The sequence below is a fragment of the Paralichthys olivaceus genome, chromosome 6, assembly GCF_024713975.1.
Source record: "Paralichthys olivaceus isolate ysfri-2021 chromosome 6, ASM2471397v2, whole genome shotgun sequence".
In the NCBI taxonomy this organism is placed as follows: Eukaryota; Metazoa; Chordata; class Actinopteri; order Pleuronectiformes; family Paralichthyidae; genus Paralichthys; species Paralichthys olivaceus.
This window is the reverse complement of record NC_091098.1, coordinates 25,616,800-25,643,839: the sequence shown is the minus strand read 5'-3', so window position 1 is coordinate 25,643,839 and position 27,040 is coordinate 25,616,800. Positions and strand designations below refer to the sequence as shown.

Genomic DNA, 27,040 nt, shown 5'->3' with positions numbered 1-27,040 from the left:
GTTTTGACTTTTGTAAGAGTTTTTATTCTAATATGATTGTGTTTGATGGTTATTTTTCATGTATTTTTACTTGTGTGTCTTTTATCTGTGAAGCGCTGTGTTACATTCACTGAGAAATACTACACAAGTAAAAATATTACTATTGTGGTCGTAGGTTTGACAATATTGAAGTTGGTATTAAGGCTGTTTTTCTTCATAAGAGGATGGATTTATATTGTTTAATATTATATTGTTTCCTCTTCCTCTAATCCCAGTTCAAATAATGGATGGAAACATTAAGTTTTATTAATTTATTCAATAAAAGTTCCTTTTACTTTAGCATAAAAATGTTTTCTTATACATATAAAGAGTTTTATTCAAATTTATAAAATGAAGTGAATATTTAAAGATATGGAAAAAGTCTTTAAATGAACCTTCTTTTGTCTGATTTAAACTCTGGATCAGTTTCCTGAGCTGTTTTAGTTCTTGTGCTATAATTGACAATTTAAAATCTTCCTTTTTAATCTCACTTTTATTTTGTCTTTTGATTCTGTTAATGTCGCTCTAATGATCTTACTTACTTTTACCTCTGGTGTCTTATTGTTTTTACTTCATCTTTATCTTTTTATCCGTATACTCGTGTTTTTTCTTCAGCACAGTGTTGTTAAATAAATCTCACTGAGTAAGAACATTTAACTGCTGCAGTCTGTTCAGTTATTTTTATCTGGTAGTTTAGTGGTTCCCAACCTCCGGGTCAAGGCCTCTGAAGGGTCACAGGTCGTGAGATGTGTACAACCTCTAACGACTCACATGAGAAGTGATCAGACGCTGCTTCTTTCAGTGACGAGTACGTTTTAATTCATACAGAAGTTAATATTTTGTAAACTATTATCATACAAGAGGAGAACACGGTTTATCAAAATGAAGATGATTAAATTACTCAGTTCAGGGGCCAATCACATTTAAGCTTGGGCCAGTGCCCCCCTTGGCCCCACCCTTTGGATCAGCCCCTGCCTGCTGCCCACACTGAAACTACACAAACTATAGTCACTTTATTTATATCTTGTTTATTTTATCAAACTTCACATAACTTTATTTAGTTTTATTGTGTGGTCAGTATTGACCCCTGACACTGTATGGCTTTTAACTTTATCTAACTTTCTTCATTTAATTTAACTTTATATTATAAACCTCTGACGTGTGTCTGAGGTCACGTGATGTTCAGTTCAGCAGCTGATCGAGAAAGAAACGAACTTAATTTACATTTTATTTTATTTTTTAATTTTTCACCTTTTAATAAATCATCTGATTTCAGCACCGGAGCTGTCCGCGTGAGGAGAGGGTGCTGAGACCTCCCTCCCTCCCTCCCTCTCCATCTCTCTCTCTCTCCCCCTCCTCTTCTCTCTCTCTCTCTCTACTCCCCCCTCTCTCGTTCTCACTCTCTCTCTCCCCCCTCCCTCTACTCTCACTCTCTCTCCCCCCCTCCCTCTACTCTCTCTCTCTCCCTGCCTCGCTCCTCTCCTCCTCCACACGCACAAAACGCTCTGTCATGGCGTCTTCCAACCATGTTACCCCCACCAACTGTAGCTGGTGGCCCATCTCAGCCATGGACGAGGACGGTAAAATCACAGACGGGGAGGAGAGCGAGGAACCGACGGCAGAGCCCAAACCCTTCAGTAAAGACAGGCTGGTTCTTTACCACTGGACGCAGTCGTTCGCCTCCCAGAAGGTAATAAAACACAGATGGCAGAGGATGAAAATGGAGGAGGCGTCTCTTTGCATGTGCAGCTCCATGTTTGTTTTCTCCATCATGTCCAGACCCTGTTGTTTTTGTGCATGTGTGTATGTGTGCATGTGTGCATGTGTATCCCTGCACCGGAATATGAACGTGATCCTGCAGCTGCAGCTGTGTGAGCTGCAGATCTGAGCTGCAGCAGCATCGAGGCTCATTTCCTCGACACAAAACCGGGATTTCTCTCCAATTCGGCAGCGCATTGATAATCATCCTCTGTGTCCCTGACACGGAGAAGCTGTGTCCTCTCCCTGCTGCTGGAGGAGCCTTCAGCCCGTGTCCTCCGACACATGACATCCTAAATAATTGATTAAAAACGATGTGCAAAACAAACCAAAGGCCACCTTCCCCCCATCTGCAGCAGAATCACCTGGCAGACACTAACCTATATATGCCTCTGCTGTGAAATAACACGGAAGCTCAGCTGTGGCCGGTTAAAACTCTTCACACTGAAAATGCAGCTTCATCACGAACATCTTGTGTTTGAATGTGAAAAACATCAAGTCACTGCTTTTACACTCAAACTTCAGTTCACTGGGAGTGAACACAATATTCTCTCCATCCCAAACTGAAGCTGTGTGAGTCTCAAAGACTTTGTATGATGGGGGAGACCCCCCCCCCCAAGTCCAATAGAAAGAGAGCAGAGTCCTGCAGCCTGAGGTCGTTCTGTTCGTCTGACCCTGATCCTGACACCTTACTGTTGATTTAACTGTTTCACACTGAATTACAGGGAAACCTCCTCTGTGGAGAAGGTGAAATAAGAAGCTACGAAAAGCGAAAAAAAACCCAACAGAGAAATGTTTTTTCAGGTGTTAGCGTTGGAGCTAACTTAGATTCAACTTCGATTTTGAGCTAAAAGTTTAAGTTTCCTGTTTTGTTTCAGTGGAGAAACTAATTCTATCACATCTGTGTCATCAGCAGTTTCATCTCTAGAGTTCAAGTTGAAAAATCTCACATTGCTAAAGAAAGCCTCACGTTCTTCCTCCACGTGTCGTGATAACCCGTCCTGTAGTTTTTTAATTATCCTGTTAACCAGCATGTGTTTAACATTCTTTAGAATAAAGGGCGAGATGGTGAATATCTCTTGTATGTCTGAAGGTTTAAGTATAAACTAGCAGATGTTAGCAGGTGTTAGCAGGTGTTAGCGGCCACCAGAGGATGTTAGCGACATAACCTCAGTTGTGCACGTCAGCGTCATCACGTGTTTAGGCCGAACTCGAGTGTACGCCGAGGACGAAGGTCAATCCGGAGCGATGGAGTGTTTTAAAGCTCATTATTCTCTCCGTCCATCAACAGCCTTTAGTTAAAGCGACGTCTCAGGCTGCTGCGTCAGTGATGAGGCTTGTTGGGCGGCTCGCAGTCGGAGCTGCCGTCACTCAGCTGAAGATACTGTGGTCATCTCCGCCACGATCGCGTGAACAGACCATCGGGCAACAATACACACACAGCGATCCTGTTTGTGTGTATTTGTACAATGGTGTGTGACATTTGTTGTCATGCGAGCTGATGCGTGCTTTAAATGGCGTTTTGGGCGGGGGCGGCTTTCAGGAGATTAAAGAGGCCAAGCACTAGTTTCGTCCACTGCACCAGAACTCTGCTGCATATTTTTGGGACTTGACAGAACTCAAACGCTCACGATGTGATTGGTCAAAATCTCTCTGCAGCACCATGAAGGGTTCGTGTTATATTTAGTCGGTTGTTCGTGACTTGCAAAACACTTGTTCCTCCTCTGAAAAGAGACGTTTCTAACGTGAGACACTGAGCGAAGCAGAAAGCGACACGATGGTCGCCAGACGGTCGGGGGATCGTTGACAGGTCTTTGTTTGCATCAGCAACTTCAGGAGGAAAGATGATATTGAAGTTCTCCTGCACAGCACTTCCTCCCTCTCCTCCGTGTTTACAGTCCTGCCACCGAAGCTCTCGTGGGCTGAAATGGGGACGTACGTTCATTTAGCTCATGAGAGATGCATCGTAAACAGACGCGATAAAGACAGGGACAGACGGCCCGCGGCGACGGCACATGTAGAGGCCACAGCGCCAGATCAATGCAGCACTGGCAGCGTGGAGGCCTGCGGAGATTTACACCTTCAATCTGCCGCCTGTGAGAGAGAAACACTCACATGTGTGAGGAATTATCTTCACGTTGATTTCAACGTCAGGCTGCACCAACAACCAGAGCAGGAAGATGTACTTTAATAAATGTACCAAAACAACCAAGTACATAAATCATATTTATTTACTGCAGAGTCGGGTACTTTGATTACTTCAGGTACAGAAGTATTAATTGTATTTGAAGTATTAAAAGTAATGATTCTGCCGCTGCAGAAGTGGTTTGTATAGAAATGTTATAACGTAAAGAGGAAAAACCAGGTCGGTATTGAAATGTTTCATTCTGACATCAGAAGGACCCGTCCCTCTCAGCGTCCAGCAGGAAATGGTGAAGTACACTGCAGAAGAAAGTCCTTCATGGTGTCCTGCGCACTCTGAGGACGTCAGTCCTCCTCAGCAGATGGAGACGACCCCTACGGGACACGTGTCTGTGTTGGTGGATCAGTCCAGTTTGTTGTTGAGGTGAACGCTCTGTTGTCCCGGTGATGGCGTTGATGTGGAGGTGATTCAGTTCACACCGGTGGAGTCACCGAGTGTTTCTGGAATTATGAGATAGATGCTGTGAAGTTAAATCTATAAAATACATTATATTTCAATGATCTGTCAGTTTGTGTGAAGTCTGAACTACGGCTGTCAGATGCAGTGGAGTTAAGTTGAATAAATTGGAAATACTCGAGTATAATTACCTCAATAATTAATGACAGTACTTGTATATTTTCTATTGCTTGTATATTCTCTGTTTCTTTTCCCCTGTTAATGTTTTTCTGGTGGTTTTCCTCTTGTTGAGGTTTAAGATCTGAGGAGTTCGCACCTTCTTAAGATGAAGATTGTGATCTGTGCAAATAAAATGTGATTCGATATTTTACTCTCGTGCAGATCCGCGCTGAGTTACTGAACATTATGAAGTGAGTGTTTCTGTTTCTCTCGGGCAGCTGAACTTACTCGGCATCATTACCGAGCAGTGACTAATATCATTACATAACAAACGGTGACTGTGCTGTTGTGGACGACCCTGAAGGACACCCCCCCCCCCCCGAGAGAGAAACAACCTGACATACTTTCACGTAGACGTTCTTTAATGTGGAACAACTTTGATGCTGATTAAGATATAAACAGCTTTTGTCTTCTCCGACGTCGCTGCTGCGTCCGTAGGTATTTTTTCTCGTTGCTGCCGTCCGTCGCCGTGGTCCTGCTGTAATCACTGTGTCACTAAATCATTCATTACACCACGTCTGGGCATATTCTGCTAAACGCCCATTTTGCTGCTCTGGCTAAGCAGCCAAATGTGGAGCTTTATACCCCAAGTGTCGTCTCCTTTCATTAATCTTGTTCCCAGTAATAGCTCTCCATGGACCTCGGCTTATCGTTGATCCAACGGATCCTGAATATCCTCGTTTTTTTGCTCAAACATTAACACACTTAAAAAAAGAACCTCTTAAGTTTGCGCGACCATACAAACAAGTCGGCTCAGGCTGTTCCCATGTGTTGTTCTGTGCCTGCATTCTTGTCTGAATCCTTCTGAGAGAAAACTAACTCAGCTCGACCAGAGTTTGTTATCTTGTCCTTTACGTCAGTACAGTGTAAGTAATATTTATCAACCTGACCCAAACACAAATATCATTTCAAAAACATAACGTACACTGGGAACAGGTAATCGTCAGAAGGATTCTGGCTGTGACCCGTCCTCGGCTTCTCTGTCGATCAACAACCTTTAGAGTTTGAGTGTGCACAAACCTTTCTTTTGCTTTTTATCACTCCCCAGTTTTATTTCCCGGAGCAAAGTGGCAGCGAGCAGTAAACTCCAGCTTCCAAACGTGTCATCCTGCTCGTACGACCCCGTCACTGCTGCGAAAAAAAGAAAAAGCTAAACATGTGCTCACGGTTGCAGGTTCGTCTCGTCATCGGTGAGAAGGGCCTGATCTGTGAGGAGAGGGACGTGAGCTTGCCGCTGCAGGAGCACAAGGAGCCGTGGTTCATGAGGCTGAACCTGGGCGAGGAGGTGCCCGTCTTCCTCCACGGCGACACCATCATCAGCGACTACAACCAGATCATAGATTACCTGGAGAAAAACTTTGTGGGAGGTAACGTTACAGTGATAATGTTGCGTCTGTTTTGTCCTCTTCACCTGAGAACGTGACGGTTGTGACGCCGCCACTCAAAGCACAGAAAGATTAAAGCGACACTCGGCTAAACTACGGCGCCCCCTACAGGCGGGGTGCGTTATCCACCGTTGTAAAAATGAGTTCTCTTCTCGCACATGTAGCAGTGAGATGTTGTTGTTATGAACAGGACGGAATAACAAGGTTTGACGCAGAGACCTTTATTTTGAAATATGCAGATCGTAACTTCGGCTGTTATGTTTATTTTTTTCATCACAACTGTTGAAATCTTGTTCGTGTGTTCTTCTATAGTTCTGTAATCAGGCAGGTCGGGCTTTATATTAAGGGAACATGTCTAAAGGGGGTAAAATACTCAAAGGGATTATTTTCAGAAGGGAAGCGGGCGGTTTCCCGCGCTTCCGTCAAGTTCCTCTTTGCTTCGGACTTTCCTCGGGAAGGTTTGCGTTTTCTTTGCTCTCGCTGCTTTCGCTATCCTTGGGTTTTAAATGTGACGTTAAGTTACTGAAGCTGATTTGTGACGTTGTTGTAGAGATGCTATGTTTCCGAGTAGTTTACTACTTTTGAGTAGTAATGTTACTGATGCCACACACACAGCTGTACACGTGCAGCCGGAGACGAAAGAAAGAACCATGAGTCTGACGAGGTTTCGCATTCACTGCAGCATAGACGCTAACAAGCATAATGCATCAACTCACCCGGAACTGTTTCTGATGATTAACTAGCGTCTCGACAACTTCACGTAAACAAAGTCAAGCAGAACAAGAACAAGCTGAAGTTCTGACTTTATGTCAAACAACAATGCAGGTGATGTCTTGTGTCTTAGTGAATGTTGGACATGTCTGTTAGTTGGACTTTTGGGATCTTGATGAAAAAAAAATCCTGTTTTTCACTTGACGTGATATTTATGAGCAATGTGGTCTTTCTGGACTGATCGGGTCCTCGAGGGATTTCAGGTCCTGGTGCGGTCGCGGTTGTTTTGCCTTCAACTGGAAACCATTGAAGGCAACGTGTTGTTCCTGTGCAGCGTGTGTCGGAGTCTCTGCACCAATCTCACCGCCACAAACTCCTCTGATCAAATCAGACAAAGTTGGAAATGATCCCTCGGGTGAAATTTGTGGCAAAATGAGACACAAACACGACAGAGAGAGAGAATTTACCAAGTGTTTTGTACTAAGACACAGAACACAGAGGCAGTGAGTGAATAACAACAGACGCTAACGTGGCGTCATGTGTGTTTCAGTGTTTACTGTGGGTGTCGTGTCCTCTCGTAACGTCACGTGAGACATTGTAGTGTTGCATAACGTCCTGGGAGCCTCACATCACAAATGGCCTGAGGGACGCTGGACGGTGTCGGAGATTTCCCTCCTCTCAGGTTAGTTAGTGTTCAGTCGTTCAGAGCAGCGATGCCTGAAAGTGTCGGAGAAGATGTGGTTCACTGCTCACGGTAATAAAAGTGTGGAAGGCCCAGATCGTCCCTGGTGTCTGACGTCTTCTTCTCATTTCAGCCCAGTGATGCTGCTCTGGAAAATAAAACCGTTCAGTACTTCCCAGAGTTCTCTGTAATAGCGTTTTTTTGTTTGTTCAATGTTTGACCTCGTGCTTTCAGGCTGGAGTGAGAGGGCTGAGACACAGACGAGCTTCTCCCTCCCTGCATGTAAGTCCCTGCTGGGTGTTGCCATTGAGAGCTGCAGCCTGGAAACTGCAGATGACAGTTATAACTGTCTCGTTATAACTGAACGTGCAGCCCTGCCTCCGACACAGTCCCGGGTTGTTGTTCCGATGGGTTTGGCCTTAATCCGCTGACGTGACATTTCCACCACTGTGCTGCAGCGGCCCACCTACAGGACCACTGCTTGCTTGGCATGCACGGGTCAGCAGGACGGCCGCAGGACTGATGACTCAGCTTTCTGGAGCCATCAAACGGTTTAAGATGAGTTTTTTTCAAGATTCTCCGGATGAAATGAGACAGTTCACTCGTGCATGAGCAGAATATCGTGTGTGTCTTGTGTTTTAGTAGAAATTAGAGAGAAACGGTGAGTTTCCACTTGGAGAGCAGCTCTGGCACTAGAAGTTCATTTCTCATTAATTTACTCAGTTGAAGAAAATCTGAATCTAATCCGTGAACCAGGCCGACCAGCGACGAGGTGAATCGTGACCTAGAAACATTAAAAGTTAAAGTCACTGCAACTGAGAATTGTGGGTAGTGAATAAAACAAATTCAGGTGATGTCACGTTGTCATATTCTCTGATTTGTAACTTTTTTAGTCTCACGATCTCGTGGCTGGAGGTGAGTCTTCCTCGGATTGTTAAATTATTGTGGCCGATCATTAAAATCTCTATTCAGAAAATAAATTCGATGTTTACGGTTTTTACTTTATTACCTTCGTTGAGGAGATTCTACTTTCAGGGTGTCGCTCAGAGAAGCTTGTCGATCTCCTACAGATGTTTTTCAACTCTCTCCACAGAGTTGTTTAAATGTCAAGCTTTTAAAGAGCGCGAGCGGAGTCGTCTGTTACCTGGTTACCACGCTGTGTGTCTATCTGACGGCAGAAGTGGGCAGACGTGTGTTATTTTGGGTTTGTGCAGCACCAAACTGGATGATGGTTGCTTGGAAACCTCAGGTGTTGATGGAACTATAATACCAGTGTTAGCCACGTCAGGGCTCTGAGCCACGTTAACATGTTTTCTCTCCATGTTGCCCACAGACGCAGTGGCTCCGCTGATTCCTGAGGCTGAATCGCCCCTCCACGATCGCGTGCAGCAGTACCGCCAGCTTCTGGATGGACTGCCCATGGACGCTTACACGCACGGCTGCATCCTCCATCCAGAGCTCACCATCGACTCTATGATCCCAAAGTACGCCACCGCAGAAATACGGAGTAAGTGAAGCCAGCTCACCGTAATAACTCATAATGGAAATAGATTTTGTTGCTTTGAATCCATTATTCTGAACATTTACAGGCACTTGGGGTGAATCAGCCTCAAATTCAGGGACGAGCTCGTCTCCCTAAGCAGAAAACAAAAAATAAACGTCATGCCCGCAAAGCCGGTCATCGTCCTCACAGCATTTCCCACAGCACGGACGAACCAATCCCTGTTTTTAAATGCGCAAGACAAGATTAGCATGCTGTATAAATTGATGCTGCTGCTCAATACTGAAAAGCCTTAATGCAGCACAGTGTAGCGATGCCAGGTTTGTGCTGCACATCACAGCAGGTATCCGTCCAGTCTCAGCTGCAGCGGTCAGACTACACGGACTCCTGCAGCAGAACGACTGACACAGTAAAACCCTGGTGTTGTAACTGTGAGATTAACCTGAACCACAGCCGACGACATGAGACACAAAGAGAGCATGGATGAACTTAGCTCCATGACAGCAGCTTTAGCACGTGTGTCCATGTACATGACCTCATAACGACATGTTATTAAAGTGACAGAATCTCCAGACTACACATGTACATCAGGACAGAACCTATAAACACGTGTGTGTGTGTGTGTGTGACTTCAGGACACTTGGCCAACGCTGCGACGGAGCTGATGAAGTTGGACCACGAGGAGCCTCAGCTGACAGAACCGTACCTGTCCAAGCAGAAAAAGCTCATGGTGAGTCACCGTGCGAGTCCGTGTAGCGCTCTCTCACCTCCGCACCGAGGGCGTGACGGACAAACGACTAACTGCAACTTCTGGTTTTGCCGTTTTACGTCATTTCTTTGTGGCGATCAACAGGCGAAGATCTTGGACCACGACAATGTGAACTACCTGAAGAAAATTCTGGGAGAGTTAGCCATGGTCCTCGATCAAGTGGAGGCTGAACTGGAGAAAAGGAAACTAGAGTATCAAGGTACATCCACACGATTATTATCTTTTATCACAGTGGCACAAAAACACCGTCGTCACATTTCCAACTTCACCCTCTCTCTTGTCTCTGTCCCTGTCCCTCTGTCCGTCCTCCTCTGCAGGTCAGAAATGTGAGTTGTGGCTATGTGGACCTGAATTTACGCTAGCTGATATCTGCCTCGGAGCCTTGTTGCACAGGCTCAAGTTCTTGGGACTTTCTAAGAAATACTGGGAGGACGGCAGCCGACCCAACCTGCAGTCCTTTTTTATGCGTGTGCAAAAACGCTACGCTTTCCGGAAGGTCTTGGGCGACATCCACACGACCCTCCTGTCCGCGGTCCTACCCAACGCTTTTCGGATGGTAAAAAAGAAGCCGCCGTCCTTCTTCGGCGCCTCTTTTCTCATGGGCTCGCTGGGGGGGATGGGCTACTTTGCCTACTGGTTTTTAAAAAAGAAATACATGTAGTGAATGCCCTCTTGTTGTGTTAAATGTCTGTGTATTTGTGTGATGTTTCAATTTTTCTGTAACGTTTTATGACTGCAGGAAAACATAATGAATCTATATAGAGAACACTATTACTTACCTGGGCGAACAAAGAAATATTAAAACATTCCATGATAAGAAATTCTCGACAGCACATTTTCTGGTAACGAAGACCTTCATCAAGTTTAATTTGTGGAAACTCGCAGCTCTTCTCCTGCGCCTGCGAGGAGGCCTCGTTTGACTTTAGTTGGAGGCAGGTCCACGTGCACTGAAAACTTAACGTAGAAACCCAGACGAAAATGTCGAACGCAGTCGCACCAACCGGGGTTAACTGACCCTCGCATGCCACTTCCATAGTCGTTACTTATACCTGCTGACCACGCCTCCAGCTGCCTGAGGTTTCACCAGTCAAACCACAGGAAAACGGACGCGACGAGAAGAGCTGCGCTGCCAGAAACTGCCAGACGAGACCTTGAAAGAACGGAGGCAAACTGTTCTGGAATAGTTTGACATGTTGGGGAAATGTGCTAATTCCTTTTGTTTGTGGTTGAAACTTAGACGAGAAGATTGATGCGACTGATTGAATCTGAAATTTGAATGGTACTTAGCAGAGCTCAAACCTACGCCAAGGATCGACAGTCCCCCCGAGGCCAAAGCTTTGGGCCCCCCGGTGTAGACAGAGGGTATCCGACACCAAGACTCCGTCTTCTGTTTGCTTTACACCGAGAAAGTTTCACAGAACCGCGACTGAACTGATCCTGGATCCTTCAAATGCAGCCAAATGACACATAGATACATCCTGTCATCGTTAACGGTGCCGTCAGGCGACGAGACAACGGAACACGTGATTCAAAAACCCATTAAAACTTTCTCATCGTGTCCAACTTCGGTTCTGTTGCTAGGCAACAGCAATGAGAGCAAGATGAGCAGTGGATGCAGATCTGGAAAAAAACCTACGAAGGCCGCCTCCGTCGTGGGCTGCGTAGACAACCTCCTCCGAAAGGATGTTGAGACACGGTTACACTCCAACTACTTTATCCCTCGAGTCAAACCTCTCTCCGCACAATGTCCTATCAACGGCTGTCCGGAGTTGAATTTGTGTTTGCGTATCACAGGGTCAACACATACAGAGACAAACAACCAATCACATCTGCTGTCGAACGTCCAGATACAGATGTGCACCAAAAATAAAATGCTCTTCTTCCCGGAGTCATCAACCAGGTTTTGGGAAATCCGTTGTTTTGGTGTCATCTTGCTCACGAACAAACGGAACACGAGCGTATTTCCCCAAAATGTCAAACGATTCCTTTCAATCACTGTACACTCTGCACACAATGACACACACACACACACAGACACACACACAGACACACACGTGCGCTCAGTTAGTTTGGAGCACCACAGGTCACACAGCACACGGTGGTCCACTGTCACGCTCTTTGTCTCTGAGCTGGAGTTCAGACGGGAGGAGGAATCTTTTTTTTTTGTGTTTGAGACGTTGCACTCGGCTGAACCTCGGTGGTCACATTGTAAATTCTGCATCGATGGTGCGATTGTGTTGCGTTTAGGTTTAGGATGTGTAGTTCATTGCATGGGTTCTTTTCTTGTTGTGTAAGCGTGTCCAGGCGAGTGAGCACTGAGGATTCGGTGTCTGCAGAGTTTACGATCACTTCCGAAACATTAAAACCACAGATTTCTCAATGTTCCCGCTGCCTAACGTGACCTTTGAAGCACCGGCCCTGTCCCGCGTGTTGGAGAAGGCCCCCCCCCCCCCCACCCCCCCAGCAATACTTCACTGCTGTTTCTCCGTTTGTCGCCAACTCCCCCTGACAGATGCAAGATTGTTTTTACAGATAGATATTTTTAATTATGCGTCGTCTCGTTTATTTTACCGTGCTGAATTTTTAATGAGCTCAAAGGGTGAGTAAGGGGAACTGAGCGGGGAGGAAACAGCTGACTCATCTGAAGGGTAAAGGAGGAAAAAAAAAACTGAAAAAAGCCATTCCCTCCGTGTGGCCAGCCGTGGCGTTGTTTGTCGATGCAGTGTTTCTTTCTGTTTAACGGGAACCTTCCTGCTCTTTAGTCAGACCTCCTGCCCCTGAACCGTGGCTCTTTAGGTTTGACTCATGGTGCGAGGCACCGGCTGGAGTTTGTAAGCTGCTTTTTGGTCTTGCGGCTGGAGACACAGACATTCTTGCGGTGCAGCTTTTCTTTCTGTCATCTGAGGAGGGGCGTGGCTGCTGGGCTCGAGCCTCGCACGATGAAGGTGATTAATGGGAGTTTTTCGCCTGCTACAGGTGGTGGTTAGCAGCACGCTGCGGCTGCGGAGGACAACGTTGAACCAAAGACGACGATGATCAGTGCTCCTTTAATCGCAGCATCACCGTGCGGTGTTGTAACCCACAATTAAATCTGATATTCATTAGGGGAGTTCCTCCAGAAGAGCAGAAACTGTTGTTGGGGTGCAGGGACAGACTGGAGTTAAGAATATACATTATATACAATCAGGATTATGCATTAAAGGAAACAGGGAGGTTGTTTGGCTTCTTGCACGTAAACGGCACATGGGAGAAGATTTAAAAAGTATTAGCAGTAAGCAGGAGGGCACTCGGGTGCAAGGTATCCTCTGATTAAATCAAATAATTAGAATGATTCTCATTTACGTTGATTTTATGATGCAAAAACATTCACTTACTTTGTTAACTGAGGGCAACGACACGTCATTACCAGCTTGGTACATTCTGATGACTGCAAGCACTCCTAAGACTCCACTGCTTCTTCTGACTGAAACCTGAGGGGTCGGAGCTGAACTTCTTGGATCACACAAAGAGTTCAAGTCGAGAGTCCCAGTCGTGATTTGTGGCCATTATATTTCACTATAGTATTTTTTTATTTTTTACTTTTTATTTTTTATATTTCTATATATATGCATTTATTTATGGTGCTTTTTATGATGTTTGTTCATAAGCCTTAATTTATTCAGTTGCCATCAATGACAAATAAATAATGAAAATGGAATGTGAAGAATCCGGTTGTTACTTTGCTACAAACACGCAAAACAAGACATTTACTGAATAAAGATCCCTTCACTGAAAATACGGAATAATCCAGATCTGCACAAAATCTCATCTGTTCACAGAAATTCTCAGCCTATAGATCAAAAGAACGTGAAAAAGAAAATCCTGGATGTGCAAAGAAACGTAACAGATTCTTTATTGGAACATGCTCCACCCCTGCATGGAAATCAGTTCAGTTACCTTTTGCATTTTTCTGCTAACGAATATCAAACAAACACATTTGGCAAATGTAGTTCAAGTCTTTAAAAAGTTTGAACTACTTTGTAAAACAACCAGGCACAGTGGTTTTTTTTAAATAACCATCACTCAAACACAGATGGATGATCATGGTTCATGTCAGATTACAAATCAACAACTGTGGATCATCACCATCAGTGTGGAAAACAACGGAGGTCTGTGGCAGAGAGGAATTAGCTCAGCTTATCTTATTTATACTTCTACTACTTTATAGTTAAAGAGGTGAAACATTTCAGCTGAAACAAGCAAGAACATAACAAATGTTTTAAACATCTATTTATCGTTTACATTTTTTTGGTAGCAAGGACAAAAAGTCAAATATTCTTAAGTTTTATCTTTACAGTGACGAAACTTTCTGCTTTTATTTCAATTAAACTACATTTTTTGGGATTTTGTACCATTGGAACACGGACATTTTTTGTATTCATATTCTTAATTTAAATACTTGTTCGATGCAGCCCTAAATAATTGAATACTATAATACTTACTGAATATTTCCAGCCTTATCCTCTGAAGTATTTGAATAATATTTTTGTACTTGCAGGGCTGGCCTACAACTACAGTTAAACGATCTAGTTAAGTCACAGCAGCCTCAAACCACATGTGTGTAAAAAAAACAGCTCGTTAAAATCTGTGGGATGAAAAGTAATGTCCTCTGGTCTGATCTCACTTTGTTTCCTATAAACAATGAACATTGATCTGCAGAAATAAACGAGAGCAGAAAACATTCTCTAGAGTTTCCACGCACATGTGTAAAAACTGTGATTACTCATCTGTGAGGAAAAAAAATATTACAAGGCAACAAACTGTCAGACCGACAATCACGCAGCCCGAGAACCACACGCTCTCTGGAGAATGTCCGCACAACCGGGTTCGGACTTTCTTTGGAGTTTGTTCCCCCCCCGTGTGAGAACACAGCAGGAGATTCTCCGGAGGATTCATCATCACGGGCGAGATGATGAATCCTCCGGAGAATATGTGGAGTTCAGTGCAGGTCTGAATGTGAGAAGCAGGACACGGGAGCAGCGTCTCGCTTTAATCTCAGATTACAAAGAGTCATTTTGGGAACAGCAGCTGCCAAACACTGTGGAGGAACTCCGAGCCAGCCCTCCTCTACAAAACGACCTTTCTATAACTTAAAATAGTGCGGCCACCTTGGACCTGGAGACGTAAAATCAACTGTAGTGTGTCGGAAATGTTAGAAACAATGTTGTGCGGGAGAGTTTGAGTGCAGCTTAGGCGTGTTGCTTCTTTTCCTTTGGGTGACGCTGGGGGGGGAGTCCTGGGGACAAAGGTTTCAGATACCAAACCCGATAAGTGAGATACCAGCCCAACAGACCGAACGTGGTCCCCAGCCACTTCTGTACCACGTCATGGAAGTAAACAGAGGTGCAGGCGAACATCCACACCCAGAGGGTCACGATCAGATTCAACGCCACGTACAGCAGGTTGAGAACCAACCTGAGCAGAGGAGAAAGACCCGCTGTCTTCACTGAGGCCATGGGAGCCATCTCCTCCACGATGAAGAGGGTGGAGTAAGACAGGATGAACGAGTGTCCTGAGATGTCGTAGCCCCACCAGTGGAAGCCGGCGCGCCTGCAGGCGGCTTTGGTTGTGAACTCCGAGTTAATGACCTCCATGGAAGCCGTTTCAAAACAGGAGCCGGTCACGTCCTCGATGTAGAAGAATGTCTCCGTGCAGATGTACCAGACGGACGTCGCCACCGCCAGAGACAGAAGCCGCCGGCCGAGGAAGGAGGCGCTCCTGCTGAAGGAGGAGTTGGAGAGGAGGATGAAGGGCGTCAGCAGCAGCAGCGTCCAGCCCCAAGACACTTTGACAAAATACCTGCAAGAGGAACAAAAAGGACAATGATTCTGTCTTCTGGCTCCAGAGGATCAGTTGTTCTGCTCTTGTCCTCACGTCTCGTCTTCTAGTCCTCTCTTGGAAAGATATTCCCACATTTGTCTTTCAACATTCTGAAAATATTTTGATCTCCAATACTATTTAATTAATTAGATTGTGTTATTTGCCAAATCACATCTACAGAAATCTAGATAAAGTAACTATAACTAAAAAATAAATACATATAATCAAACTATGTTAAACTAATTCTACACTTCAACAACAGGAGAGAAAGAAAATCCCTGAATGTTTGTTCCCAGCGTGAAACTCATTTATTTCTGAAAGTAGAAAAACTCCAGAGCAGAGAAAATACAAAGTCACAGAACAGATTCTCCTTTCCTAACTCCTCACTGAGTCTCCTTTTCCTAACTCCTCACTGAGTCTCCTTTTCCTAACTCCTCACTGAGTCTCCTTTCCTAACTCCTCACTGAGTCTCCTTTTCTTAACTCCTCACTGAGTCTCCTTTCCCAACCCCTCACAGAGTCTCCTTTCCTAACTCCTCACAGAGTTTCCATTCCTAACTCCTCACAGAGTCTCCTTTCCTAACCCCTCACTGAGACTCCTTTCCTAACTCCTCACAGAGTCTTCTTTTCTTAACTCCTCGCTGAGTCTCCTTTCCTAACTCCTCACTGAGTCTCTTTTCCTAACTCCCCACAGAGTCTCCTTTCCTAACTCCTCACTGAGTCTCCTGTCCTAACTCCTCACTGAGTCTCCTGTCCTAACCCCTCACTGAGACTCCTTTCCTAACTCCTCACAGAGTCTTCTTTTCTTAACTCCTCGCTGAGTCTCCTTTCCTAACTCCTCACTGAGTCTCTTTTCCTAACTCCCCACAGAGTCTCCTTTCATAACTCCTCACAGAGTCTCCTTTCCTAACTCCTCACTGAGTCTCCTTTCCTAACTCCTCAGAGATTCTCCTTTCCTAACTAACCTCGGCTACAGTCATGAAAACAGGGAGCACTTCCTCTCACCTGCGTGACGTCAGCAGATCACCTGACCCTGAGCTACAGGTGTCTCTCACGAGCAGTGTGAAGCTAACGGCTAACGGCTAACAACACGTTAGCTGCACTCACAGATTCAGGAGGTTCCTCCTGCTGCTGAAATATGTCTCCGGGACGAGCTCCAGCTCCTTCAGCACCGAGCCCAACACCGTCAGCAGCACGAAGATCCCGGGGAAGTAGAGTCTGAGAGCCGGTGTCCTCCACAGAGACAGCAGCCTCCCCACCATCACATCCACCACCGCCGCCATGTTGAACTGTTCAAAAAACTTTATCAGCACACAACAGCTTAACAATCCACCAGCTGTCACAGGCAGGTCACAGCTGCAGTACACACATTATACTGTTCAGTGTATTTAAATACTACTACTGTAATACTAATCATTATAATACTAAACATTATAATACTAAACATTATAATACTAAACATTATAATACTAATCATTATAATACTAAACATTATAATACTAAACATTCCACCAGCTGTCACAGGCAGGGCACAGCTGCAGTACACACATTATACTATTCAGTATATTTAAATACTACTACTGTAATACTAATCATTATAATACTAAACATTATAATACTAAACATTATAATACTTAACATTCCACCAGCTGTCACAGGCAGGTCACAGCTGCAGTACACACATTATACGATTATATTAAAATGATAATGCTTTTAATACTATTTATAATACAATTATAATATAATTATAATACTTACAACCACATGATTACCTAAAAGTATGATACTTAACATTATAATACTTTGTAAAAGTGTGTAATTAGTATGTACAGGACTAAATAAGTTTGGGTTTTTATTTTGAATATATAATAATAAAGAAATAAAAAAGTAACACACCTTTTCTTCCTTTTTTTTTATCAGAAAATTTTAGATTTTTTGTTTAAAAAACATTAAAACTTTTTTAAATCTGTAATTGGGCTGCAAGCACTTTCACTTTTTATTTCTGTGAAGTTTTAAATAAATAAAGATTATCATAACTATTTATATTATTGTTGTTATTATTATTATTATTATTATAGCAAATTTATATTCAAAAAATGCTAAGAGCGGAAGTTGCTCTGACGTCACAGTAGATCAACCAATGAGGTATCTCGGCTGACACCTGCTGTACAGAGTGGTGTACTGCCATGGGACATTTTTTAAGTAGATACTGAATACAAGTTTTTTAGTTCTATAGCCAACATTTTTTCTAAACCTAAATCTAAACCTTAATCTTAATCTAAATCTAAATCTAAAACTAAATCTAAACAAATCTCTACAAGAAGAACTGTCAAACTGTTTCTGCTTCTCACAGTCATCGTAATGTCGGGTGACAGGACATTCTAACCTGGTCTATACATGTGAAAAGTGAACCTGAGAGTGAATATATTCCTCATTCACTCCATCAGTAAGGAATATGTTTTGATGGATTGAATCGTGATTGTTTTCTTTCATGTGGAATGAATCATAAAGTGTGTTTACGTGCTGGTCTGTGCTCACACAGGAAAGGTTGAGCCCAGCTCTTGCTGAGTCATTACAGTTCTCCTGGAGGATTGATGCACTCTGACTTGGCAAACAAGCGTCTCCTAGAAATACAGTCTTCCAGGCCTGGCGAGAGTTTGGCTGTTTGTTCTTGAAGCAGCGATGCCAGACTCCGAACTGACGGCCGGGGAACGTATCTAAATTAAAAGGTTATATCGTTCTGTTCAGATATGTCAACAAAAGAGTTGATTTGAGGGACTTCAGGGTTTCAAACGGTTGTTATACGATGAAAAAAACATTTGATGCAAATAAAAATATGGAAAATGGTTCGTGATTTTCCATCTATTGCTTTTCGACTCCAGATATGTGAACATGCTAAATGCAAACACTGAGGGAACTGTCTGTCAATGTGATGATAAAAAAGAAAGATAAAAAATGACTGTAGATATCTTGGCTGGTTTATCAGAAGCGTTCCTGTGCAGGATGGAAAATGTCACCGTGAATTATTAAAACAAACTCTGACTTTCTTCCTGCACTCAGGAGGAGAAGCCGCTCATTGACTTTGCTGTTTTAGTGTCCGACTGCACGATGACTCTGCAGAGACACGAGTCTGATGGGACGTCTTCAGTTTTCTTCCAGAGACAAAGGTCTGTCTGTTCTTCTTTCTGAAGACTCAGTGAAATATCAGAAAATGTTCTGTATGTGGCCACTCGAGGGCAGAGTAACAACCTTTAAACACAACACTGTCACACTATATGATGTGATATGATCCCAGGCCACGATGAAGGCAGAGTCTGTGAGCTCAGGGTTGGAGGAAGGATTCATCTGTCAAGAGTTTTGAAGAGGAACGTTATTTAAGGGTGAGTGCATCCAGCCTCCTTCTGTTTGAGACCATCCGTCCATCCATCATCCATCATCCGTCCATCATCCATCCTCCATCATCCTATTGTAACTCATGGTTAAACGGCTCCTGTATGTATTTGAGTGTTCACACCAGTTGTAGATCTCTGACCCACTCATCTTTGTTAAACTACTTGAACTCGAGCAATTCCTTCAGGAAGTTTAAGTTTCTTCCAAAGAAATTATTGAGAATTTCTGTTCCACCTCCTGTGAACCTTTTATTAATGGACTTCCTGTTTTATTTTGGCTTGTCCCAATGTATTGCAGTTGGCTTTACTTCCTGCTGGCCCTTCCCTCCACTTCTTCAGTTCACCTGTTTTCAGTTACCCAATCAGAGCCATTGTCTTTATCCCCTCCGTGGCTCCACTTCCTGTTTGCTTCCTGTCGTCCATGAACATGTGTATTATGTGATTTTTCAACTTCCCCTGTTTGGTTTGGACGATGCTCCCTGGACTTTTCCTGCATCGTCTCAATGTAAGACGTCTGCCTGCTGTTTCGGAAATTATGTGTTCTGCAGCAGATCACATCATTCATAGTTAGATGAAGCTAGATTATTCCAATTGATCCACTGTTAAACAAAGTTTTAGACAATATTGAAGTGGACGTCCCTGTGAGACGGAGCTGCTGTTACTCAACCCGGCTGACACGAGCTGGAGCTCAGGGATCTCAAACACAGTTGGTGCCATGTTTTATGTTCCTTCTTGAGTAAATGCGAGAGGCTACTGAGTTCTCCTCCTCACCTTTCAGACACGACAAGGTCACAGTGAGCTTTTGTGTGCGAGCGCCCTACAGCGCCTCAGACCAGACAGATGATGTCATACTGCAGGTGCTGAGGGACGGTCTCTGGGTGAAACCGTCTGGACAGACAATCGTCCTCCAGAACTTGTCTCTGCTCAGACTTCCTGAATGTTTAAGGCCAAATCCTGCAGAAATATCCAGCAGCACCACCTGGACACACGGCCTCAGTGTGGGATGGGAAACCACCATAAATTATAGAAATTCTTCTGACTGTGCATGTTTAAGAAGAAAAACAAACTCAAACTTTTTGACTTTTTGTCTCTTTCCCCAACAAGAGCATCAAAACAATGATTTTTATTCTCATCACTAACTTTTATTTTATTTGCATTCAGCAGAAAAACTCCACAATCCTTGAAACCAGAAGTCAAACATACAAAGTCGCTCCTCTCCCTGTCAGTCCGTCGGCACACCTCCGTCAGTCTGAGGGATCGGCTTTATATATCGCTGCTCAACATTTCTCCCCTCTTAGATGTGAAGGGATGGAAATATTAACTATGTGACAGAACTGACACACAAGTGGGCTTTGCTAAATTTAAACGCTGGATGTGTAAGTACAAGTCTTTGCTTTGAGCGATGTTCAAACAGCTCATCCAGTCTCTCAGCGCTGCAGAACAGATACAGCTCGACTGCACACAGAGGAGATAAATGCTGAGTGAAGAATACATCAGTATATAACTCAACCCAACATGCAACTGCACTTTAATCCACCAGAGGTTTTTATTTGGATTTGCACCAGATTACACACAAACAAATATTAATCCCCTAAATAGTCAATATCCATGAATTATTTATTTAAAATGTGTGTTTGTGTTAAGATGCTTTTCAAGGGGTAGAAACAAATCTAACATTGAAGCCATTCAGGGAGACCGTTTAAAATGTTAAAGTAAATGTTTAATGGTCTGTATTTATTTTCCCTTTTTCCCCTCAAAGCTCTTTACTTTCTGTTTCTCTGATGTGGTCCTTCAGGCGAGTGGAAAAGAAAACCGGCCGAGCTTCAAGATCATCGACGAGATGCGACTCTGGGTTTGAACTGAACCTTGAGAGCCGTTGACCTTCCTGATGCCGAAGGCCCCGGCCGCCTCTTTGATGGATCCTTCTGGGTATTTTACACACAAAGTCGCAAACTCTGACAGCGCTCTGCTGAGCCTGTGTGGAAGTAAGCTGCGAAGCTTTTGAAGGCTCCGCTTCAGACGACTTACCTGAGCAACCAGGTGACACACACATCCCGTGCTCCTTCAGGCTGACTCTGCTGTTTGTCCCGTATTGAACAGAAACAGTGATTTAGTCCAGACATGCAGATATTTGATTATATCTAGGTTTTCTTTTGACTGACTAATTTAAACTACCTGTGGCATTATTTCATGACCTCCAACTGCATTTACTATTTATTGTTTTTACCTTTTTCAAATAAATAATAAACTGGATAGATTCCACTCCACCAAAGTACGCACTCAGAAATATCAGACCTCCAAATATATCTGAGTTTTAATTAGTTTTTCGCCGAGATCCATGAATTCTGGGAAAACTATGAAAATGCTGACTTTTTAGTTTGATTCATGTCCCATCCACTAACACGGAGGAGGCAGGATTTAGTTGAATTGTTTGAATTTAAGTTTTTAGATAGAAAATAAATGAATACGTGTCCACTCACAGTAGTAGTAGATGAGTCCCAACTTAATTTAGGAGAAACTGCAAACGTTTATACCGAGTAAACCAAGGAGGGGAACAACCTCTTTATTTTATTTTTGAGAATAAGTCAGAACTTAATCAGAATAAAATCATAACTAAAATACTTTAAATAATGAATCAGGGCTTTATTCTCATATTATTACGGCATACTTCTCTTTTTCACGTGGCCCTGATAGATTTCTCATCCTTAACTTATTAACTATTCCAGTTTCTCTACTTACTTTATTCTGACGTTCCTCCTGCAGCGGCTTCGGTCTAACAGCTCTGTGGCAACATGACAGAGGAGTGATTTGAGTCACTTCCATGTTATTTGCTGCCTGATGCATTCACGGTCATGTCTGACTTTTAATCATAAAGTCATCATAGTTGCTGCAGAACTCCTGGAGGTCGAATCTGGATTAAACAAACACGAACCGGGTTCCTCGGCCCCAAACCGTGAGCCGAAGCTCCCTGTGAGCGCCAGAGTTAAAGAGTTCATTTCATTCTGTGCACATAGAGCCCTTCATCAATTTAGATGTCTCCCAGCCCACGACGTTTCCAATAGTATCGTGCACAAGTCGTTTGGGAGCGCGTGAGGTTTGTTGGGTAAGAACATATAATTTAGTGGCTTTTCAAAAGCTGCCAATAGTTTCATTGCATTTCACTTGATGTTGTATTCTGTGGTTTTAATTCCATGTAGCGGTCGTTCCCCCGGTGTTTGATTCCCGGTCTCACTGATCCCTGTGACCCCCTGTAGCTGCAGAGCCAGGTGGTGCAGTGTATCTTGGCAGCGTCTTCTTATCGTATATTACTCACTGAAGGAGTCTGGGGCTTTTCCTGAGAGCGGCAGCTGCGGATGAGCGCTGACTCTGCAGCCACTCTTCCCTTTGTTTAATATGCATTCTTCACCACATCTTCTCAGGCCGTCCCCGAGGCGTGCTGATTGAAACATTTCATTGTGTTTTATTGAAACGACTCGAGGAGATCAGCCAAAACATGTGCTCTGCTACTACTGAAGATTTCAAACGTTGGATTCAGGGGGTGGACAGCAACTAAGTACATTTACTCTACTCGGAGTACTACACATTTGAGGTACTTGGAAGACATTGTCCATCTCAGACAGAAATGTTATACTTTTTACTTCACCACATTTATCTGACGGCTTCAGCTGCTTTTTCAGACGACTTTAAAAAAAACGATAAATTTAAGAGTTTTAACAAAGTGCTCAAAAACAAAACTATTGTCAGAAAATATTCAATGATGTGGTTTTGGTTAAAAGCTTTAGAGCCAAAAGTAAATTATGGCCCCTGACATAGAAAAATCCTAATTCCACCACTGGTATGACGTAACACAGCTGTAAATATATTCATGTATTTTCACAGAAGTTTTACTAAATTAAAATGTACATCTGTGTTCAACTACTTCATAATGCCTCGTAAAAAAAGAAGGTGGCCAGTAAAATATTTCATGATTGCATCGTCTGTTATGAAAGGCAATTTCCTGTGTTTGTGATTTTCTCTGCAGTGGAGGGAAAGAAAGAAAGAAAGAAAGAAAGAAAGAAAGAAAGAAGGAGACAGACGGTCAGTTCGGGGAGAAAGAAGAACACAGGCGGGTCTTTTTGCGTCAGAAAGTTTCTCGGCCCAGTTAAAACTCGCTGCCACACATGAGACGGCAGCTTGTTTGCAGAGGCTCGAGTTGAAGCTGGAGAGCGACGGTGCTTCTTCTCTGTGGCTCGTCCGGCTCTGACCTGTGAGAGGAGCCGCTGATGAAGGTAAAACTCTCTTCATCTTCTTCTGCCGAACAAAGGACGAGAGCAGAGGCTGGTTTGAAGCTTCTGATTCATTCACTGCACGTGTTAAGATCATATTTATAACTTTGTTTTCAGCGCTCGGTCGAAACCCTCGTGTTTGTAATGTTGTGTTCTCTTAGAAAACTGTGTTCATCCTACCTGGTTTATCTGCAGGGAGAGTTTATAGTTTTCTTTTACAATTCACATGTGTGGTTTATATATAAGTTTGAATGAGTTATTTCGGTTATTTCAGAGTCTGTTAAGCATCAATCTTCAGACTTTTCTCCGACCCCTGATTGTCTGATATTGTGCTTTAAACACTTGAACACTGCAAAGTAAAGACATCAAGTTATTTAACCAAACATATTTTCAACTTTCTCAGCTGGTTCTTTGAAAAACTGTTGTATTTAGATGGAATTGAAACTTTTAGGGACGTGTAAGTTTGAGTTTTATTGTGAGAATCCTCAAATGGCACAGCTGATGCCAAATTTGGAGATTCCACTTTCACATTTCGAGCCTCTCTAACTTTAAAATATTTTTTAAGACATAAAATCTTAACTGTAACACCTGTTTTGTTTTTTAGCACAGTCTTGCAGGGACACACTCTCTCCTCCTCCTCCTCCTCCTGCTCCTCCACAGGCCTCAGATGGCTTCTGTTTGCCTTCAGCTCCTGCTCGCTGCCACCCTGTGGTCGACTCCCCACGTGGGAGCTGCTGCCGCTGTGCTGTCGAGCTCCACGGAGCTGCTCAACGCCACCAGAGCTGCAGCTGAGACACAGTCGGACTCCAGGACGCTCACTGCAGCCGCTGGCGTTTCTTCTCGCAACAGACGGAAGAGAGCCATCTCCTCCAGAGAGATCAGCGCCCTGCTGGATTACCACAACCGGGTCCGCTCTCAGGTTTTCCCCCCTGCTGCCAATATGGAGTACATGGTGAGGAGAATCGGACCTGAGACCCGGCGAAGTGGTTTATTGTCTTCAAATACAGAAGAACAGAACAAACAAGATAACAAATAAAAGAGGAAATTAAAAAAGGAGAAATGAGAGAGATTTAGGAGAAAGTTAATAAAACCAGTAACCTATTCAAATGTAATGTATCTATGAGGTTAAAGTAACATAAGTACATTTCTATCTGCGTATATATATTTATTCATACTCTCTGACATCAATCCTTATTTGGTATATCAAGTATTTTATGACAATTTCTGTTCTGGACGAAAAAAAAAAGTTTTTCTTAAGGAATAAAAATGTCTTAATTCAGTTGATTGATTAATTTTTTAAACATTGTTTTCATAAACCTCACATCTGCTGGTTCTGTGGTGAGTAAACCTTCACGGGCAGCTGATGCAAGAAACAAACCTTTTTGCTTCAGACGTATATTTTAGACAAAAAGCTGAATCATGTTGTTTTTCCTCACCTGACAAAATAAAACCGAAACCTCTCTCACTTCCTCCACAGCTGTGGGACGACGGACTGGCTCAGTCGGCCGACTCCTGGGCCTCGCTCTGCATCTGGGATCACGGTCCAACGCCAGCTATGAAATACATGGGCCAGAACCTGTCCATCACTTCAGGAAGGTACAGATCTGTAGACGAGCGCGACCCCCGAATGATGAAGTGATGGGTTCTGACACTTTCTGTTTTCTGCTGATGCGGACGAATGACTGGATGTGTGTTGGATGTGACAGGTTCCAGTCGATCACCGACCTCGTCAGGTCCTGGTACAATGAGAGGCATCATTTCTCCTTCCCCAACAGATGCACTGGATCTGTGTGCTCGCACTACACTCAGGTACATTCAGAGGATTCTATGTCTTCAGGTTTAGCTGCGGTATGAACGTTCTATAGAACCATCAGATCTGCTGGGAGAGGCCTCTTAGTTCGACCTGAAGTCAGAACTTTCATCAACGTCTCGGGAACAGCAGAGAATGTCGAACCCAACACCTTCCTTTTTATTCTGCCTTTAAATTGAATTTTATTTATTTAGATTTAAAGGTCCGGTGTGTGAGATTCAGGTGAAAGGGAACTCGTGGCAGAAATTTAATGTAGAATAATCCTCGTGATGTTTTCACGAGTTCGTTTCATCTAAATTGTATGAATTGTAGTTTTCTTTACCCCAGAAAAGACCCTTTATATTTAAATACTTTATATTTAAATACTTTATATTCAAATACTTTATATTAACATGGAGGGGACCCTCTCTACGGAGGCCACCATGTTTTTTACATCAGTCCAGACTGAACAAACTTAAACCTTTTGAGTTTTCATGAAAACTGAAGCTGCCACAGGTTCTTTAACATGTTTGGAAGGAGAGGGGGAGGGGAGGGGTGTTCAGCTGCAACATGACACTTCAACACTAGATGTCACTAAATTCTACACACTGTACCTTTAAGCCACTTTTAGTATTTGGTGTATCTTTTTATTTAGAAATCACTTTATTATCATTTTCAGATTCTTTTTTTAAAACACGTTTATACACATTTAATCTTTTTTTGTATATTTTTGTTCTGAATGTGAAATAAAAAAAAATAAAAAAAAAATTCAATATGGATTTGCACCAAAAATTTGATGGGTTCTTCTGTGACTCATCGTTTCGCTGAGTTTCATGGAAAATGGAAAATGTGTGTCTTGTGTTCAGATGTGGTCAGATTTGAGTTTGTGAGCATCACACAGTGTTTTGTGGCCCCGGTCAGATGGTGTGGGCGAGCACCAGCAGGCTGGGATGTGCGGTCAGGAAATGCTCCAACATGCACGTGTTCGGGAGCAGCTGGAGGGAGGCGACGCTGCTGGTCTGCAACTACTCTATAAAGTATGTTCTTTATATTTATCCATATTCTACGGTTCTGTCTCACACTAAAAACATATAGACGGCAGGAGTGAGGTGATTCTGTTGTTGTGAAGATTTATTTCACAGAATAATCCCCTAAATAGAAATATACTGCAGATAGTAATTCAACTTGTACAGTACTTTTAGTACAATTATGAGGTGCTTGTATTTGTATACACCCCAGAGTCCCGACCACTCGTTTGCATCATGGTGTCGGGCCTCGAGTTAGTTTCCCAGATAAATCACATCAGCACAAAAACAGGACAAAACACACACAAGTGTTTTTTTTAACCTTTATTTATCATTTAAAAAGAAAAACGAGTCTGTGTGTCTCTGCTCAGCTCCTTTCACATCATGCGTTCCGTGCCCAGGGTGTGAATCAGATGTTCTCGTACCTTCTTAAATGCGAAGCCAACACTGAGCTCATGTGTTTCAGAGGAAACTGGGTGGGAGAAGCTCCCTATAAGACCGGCAGGCCTTGCTCTGTCTGTCCGTCCAGTTACGGCGGCTCCTGCTGGAGAAACCAGTGCTCGTCGAACACCAAAACCAGAAGACTGTCGAGATATTAACGCCACACATCGTTTAAATGGAGGAAGAAGAAGTAATTTATCACGAGGAGATCTTAAACTAACGAAAGAAAGAAAGAAAGAAAAGAAAACACTGCAGCTGTCAAAGTGCCACTATGTTCAGTAAATCTTTTTCCACGAGTTGTTGGCGTGTCGCACTATGAACGTTAAGATTTTCATTTGTGTTGATGATAATAACATTGAACACGAGAGAAATAGTTTCCTGGTATTCGGTGAAAATGTCGTTGTTTTGCACTGTTTTTAATGAAGTTTGTTGTTTGAGTAACTTTTCCGAGGCGTTGACCAGATACGAAGCACTTTCACTGTACAGATTAAACTGACTGTGACCTGATTAATAAAATCATTTTACTGTTCAGTGTTTAATTTGTCTGTTTGCACGACTGAACATTAATTTAAATTATTAACAAACTGGCCCGACGCTTAATTTCCCCATAAATAATCTGCTGCTCGCTGCT

General features: G+C 43.3%; 3 protein-coding genes across 6 annotated transcripts; 2 read left to right on the top strand and 1 right to left on the bottom strand.

The window, feature by feature from the left end:
* Window positions 1–1,354: 1,354 nt before the first annotated feature.
* On the top strand, window positions 1,355–13,339 carry gdap1l1 (ganglioside induced differentiation associated protein 1-like 1). Its single transcript, XM_069527016.1, has 6 exons — window positions 1,355–1,708; window positions 5,769–5,961; window positions 8,706–8,879; window positions 9,509–9,603; window positions 9,727–9,841; window positions 9,960–13,339. Exons 1-6 carry the CDS (start codon window positions 1,529–1,531, stop codon window positions 10,301–10,303), a joined length of 1,101 nt encoding a protein of 366 aa, XP_069383117.1. The 5' UTR covers window positions 1,355–1,528; the 3' UTR covers window positions 10,304–13,339.
* Window positions 13,340–13,508: 169 nt separating this feature from the next.
* Window positions 13,509–16,815, bottom strand: fitm2 (fat storage inducing transmembrane protein 2). Its single transcript, XM_020104249.2, has 2 exons — window positions 16,608–16,815; window positions 13,509–15,480 (listed from the first exon to the last, which is right to left on the bottom strand). Exons 1-2 carry the CDS (start codon window positions 16,781–16,783, stop codon window positions 14,871–14,873), a joined length of 786 nt encoding a protein of 261 aa, XP_019959808.2. The 5' UTR covers window positions 16,784–16,815; the 3' UTR covers window positions 13,509–14,870.
* Window positions 16,816–19,268: 2,453 nt separating this feature from the next.
* On the top strand, window positions 19,269–26,938 carry r3hdml (R3H domain containing-like). 4 transcript variants are annotated; one of them, XM_069527176.1, is made up of 8 exons: window positions 19,269–19,394; window positions 20,685–20,818; window positions 22,911–23,157; window positions 23,759–24,106; window positions 24,632–24,750; window positions 24,861–24,963; window positions 25,865–25,980; window positions 26,435–26,938. In XM_069527176.1, the coding sequence occupies exons 3-8, from the start codon at window positions 23,152–23,154 to the stop codon at window positions 26,565–26,567; spliced, it is 825 nt and encodes a 274-aa protein (XP_069383277.1). In that variant the 5' UTR covers window positions 19,269–19,394; window positions 20,685–20,818; window positions 22,911–23,151; the 3' UTR covers window positions 26,568–26,938. The 4 variants fall into 4 exon arrangements, with proteins under 4 accessions (XP_069383277.1, XP_069383278.1, XP_019959813.1 ...); XM_069527177.1 differs by having other exon boundaries at window positions 19,285–19,595; window positions 23,764–24,106; XM_020104254.2 differs by having other exon boundaries at window positions 19,285–19,595.
* Window positions 26,939–27,040: the final 102 nt, after the last annotated feature.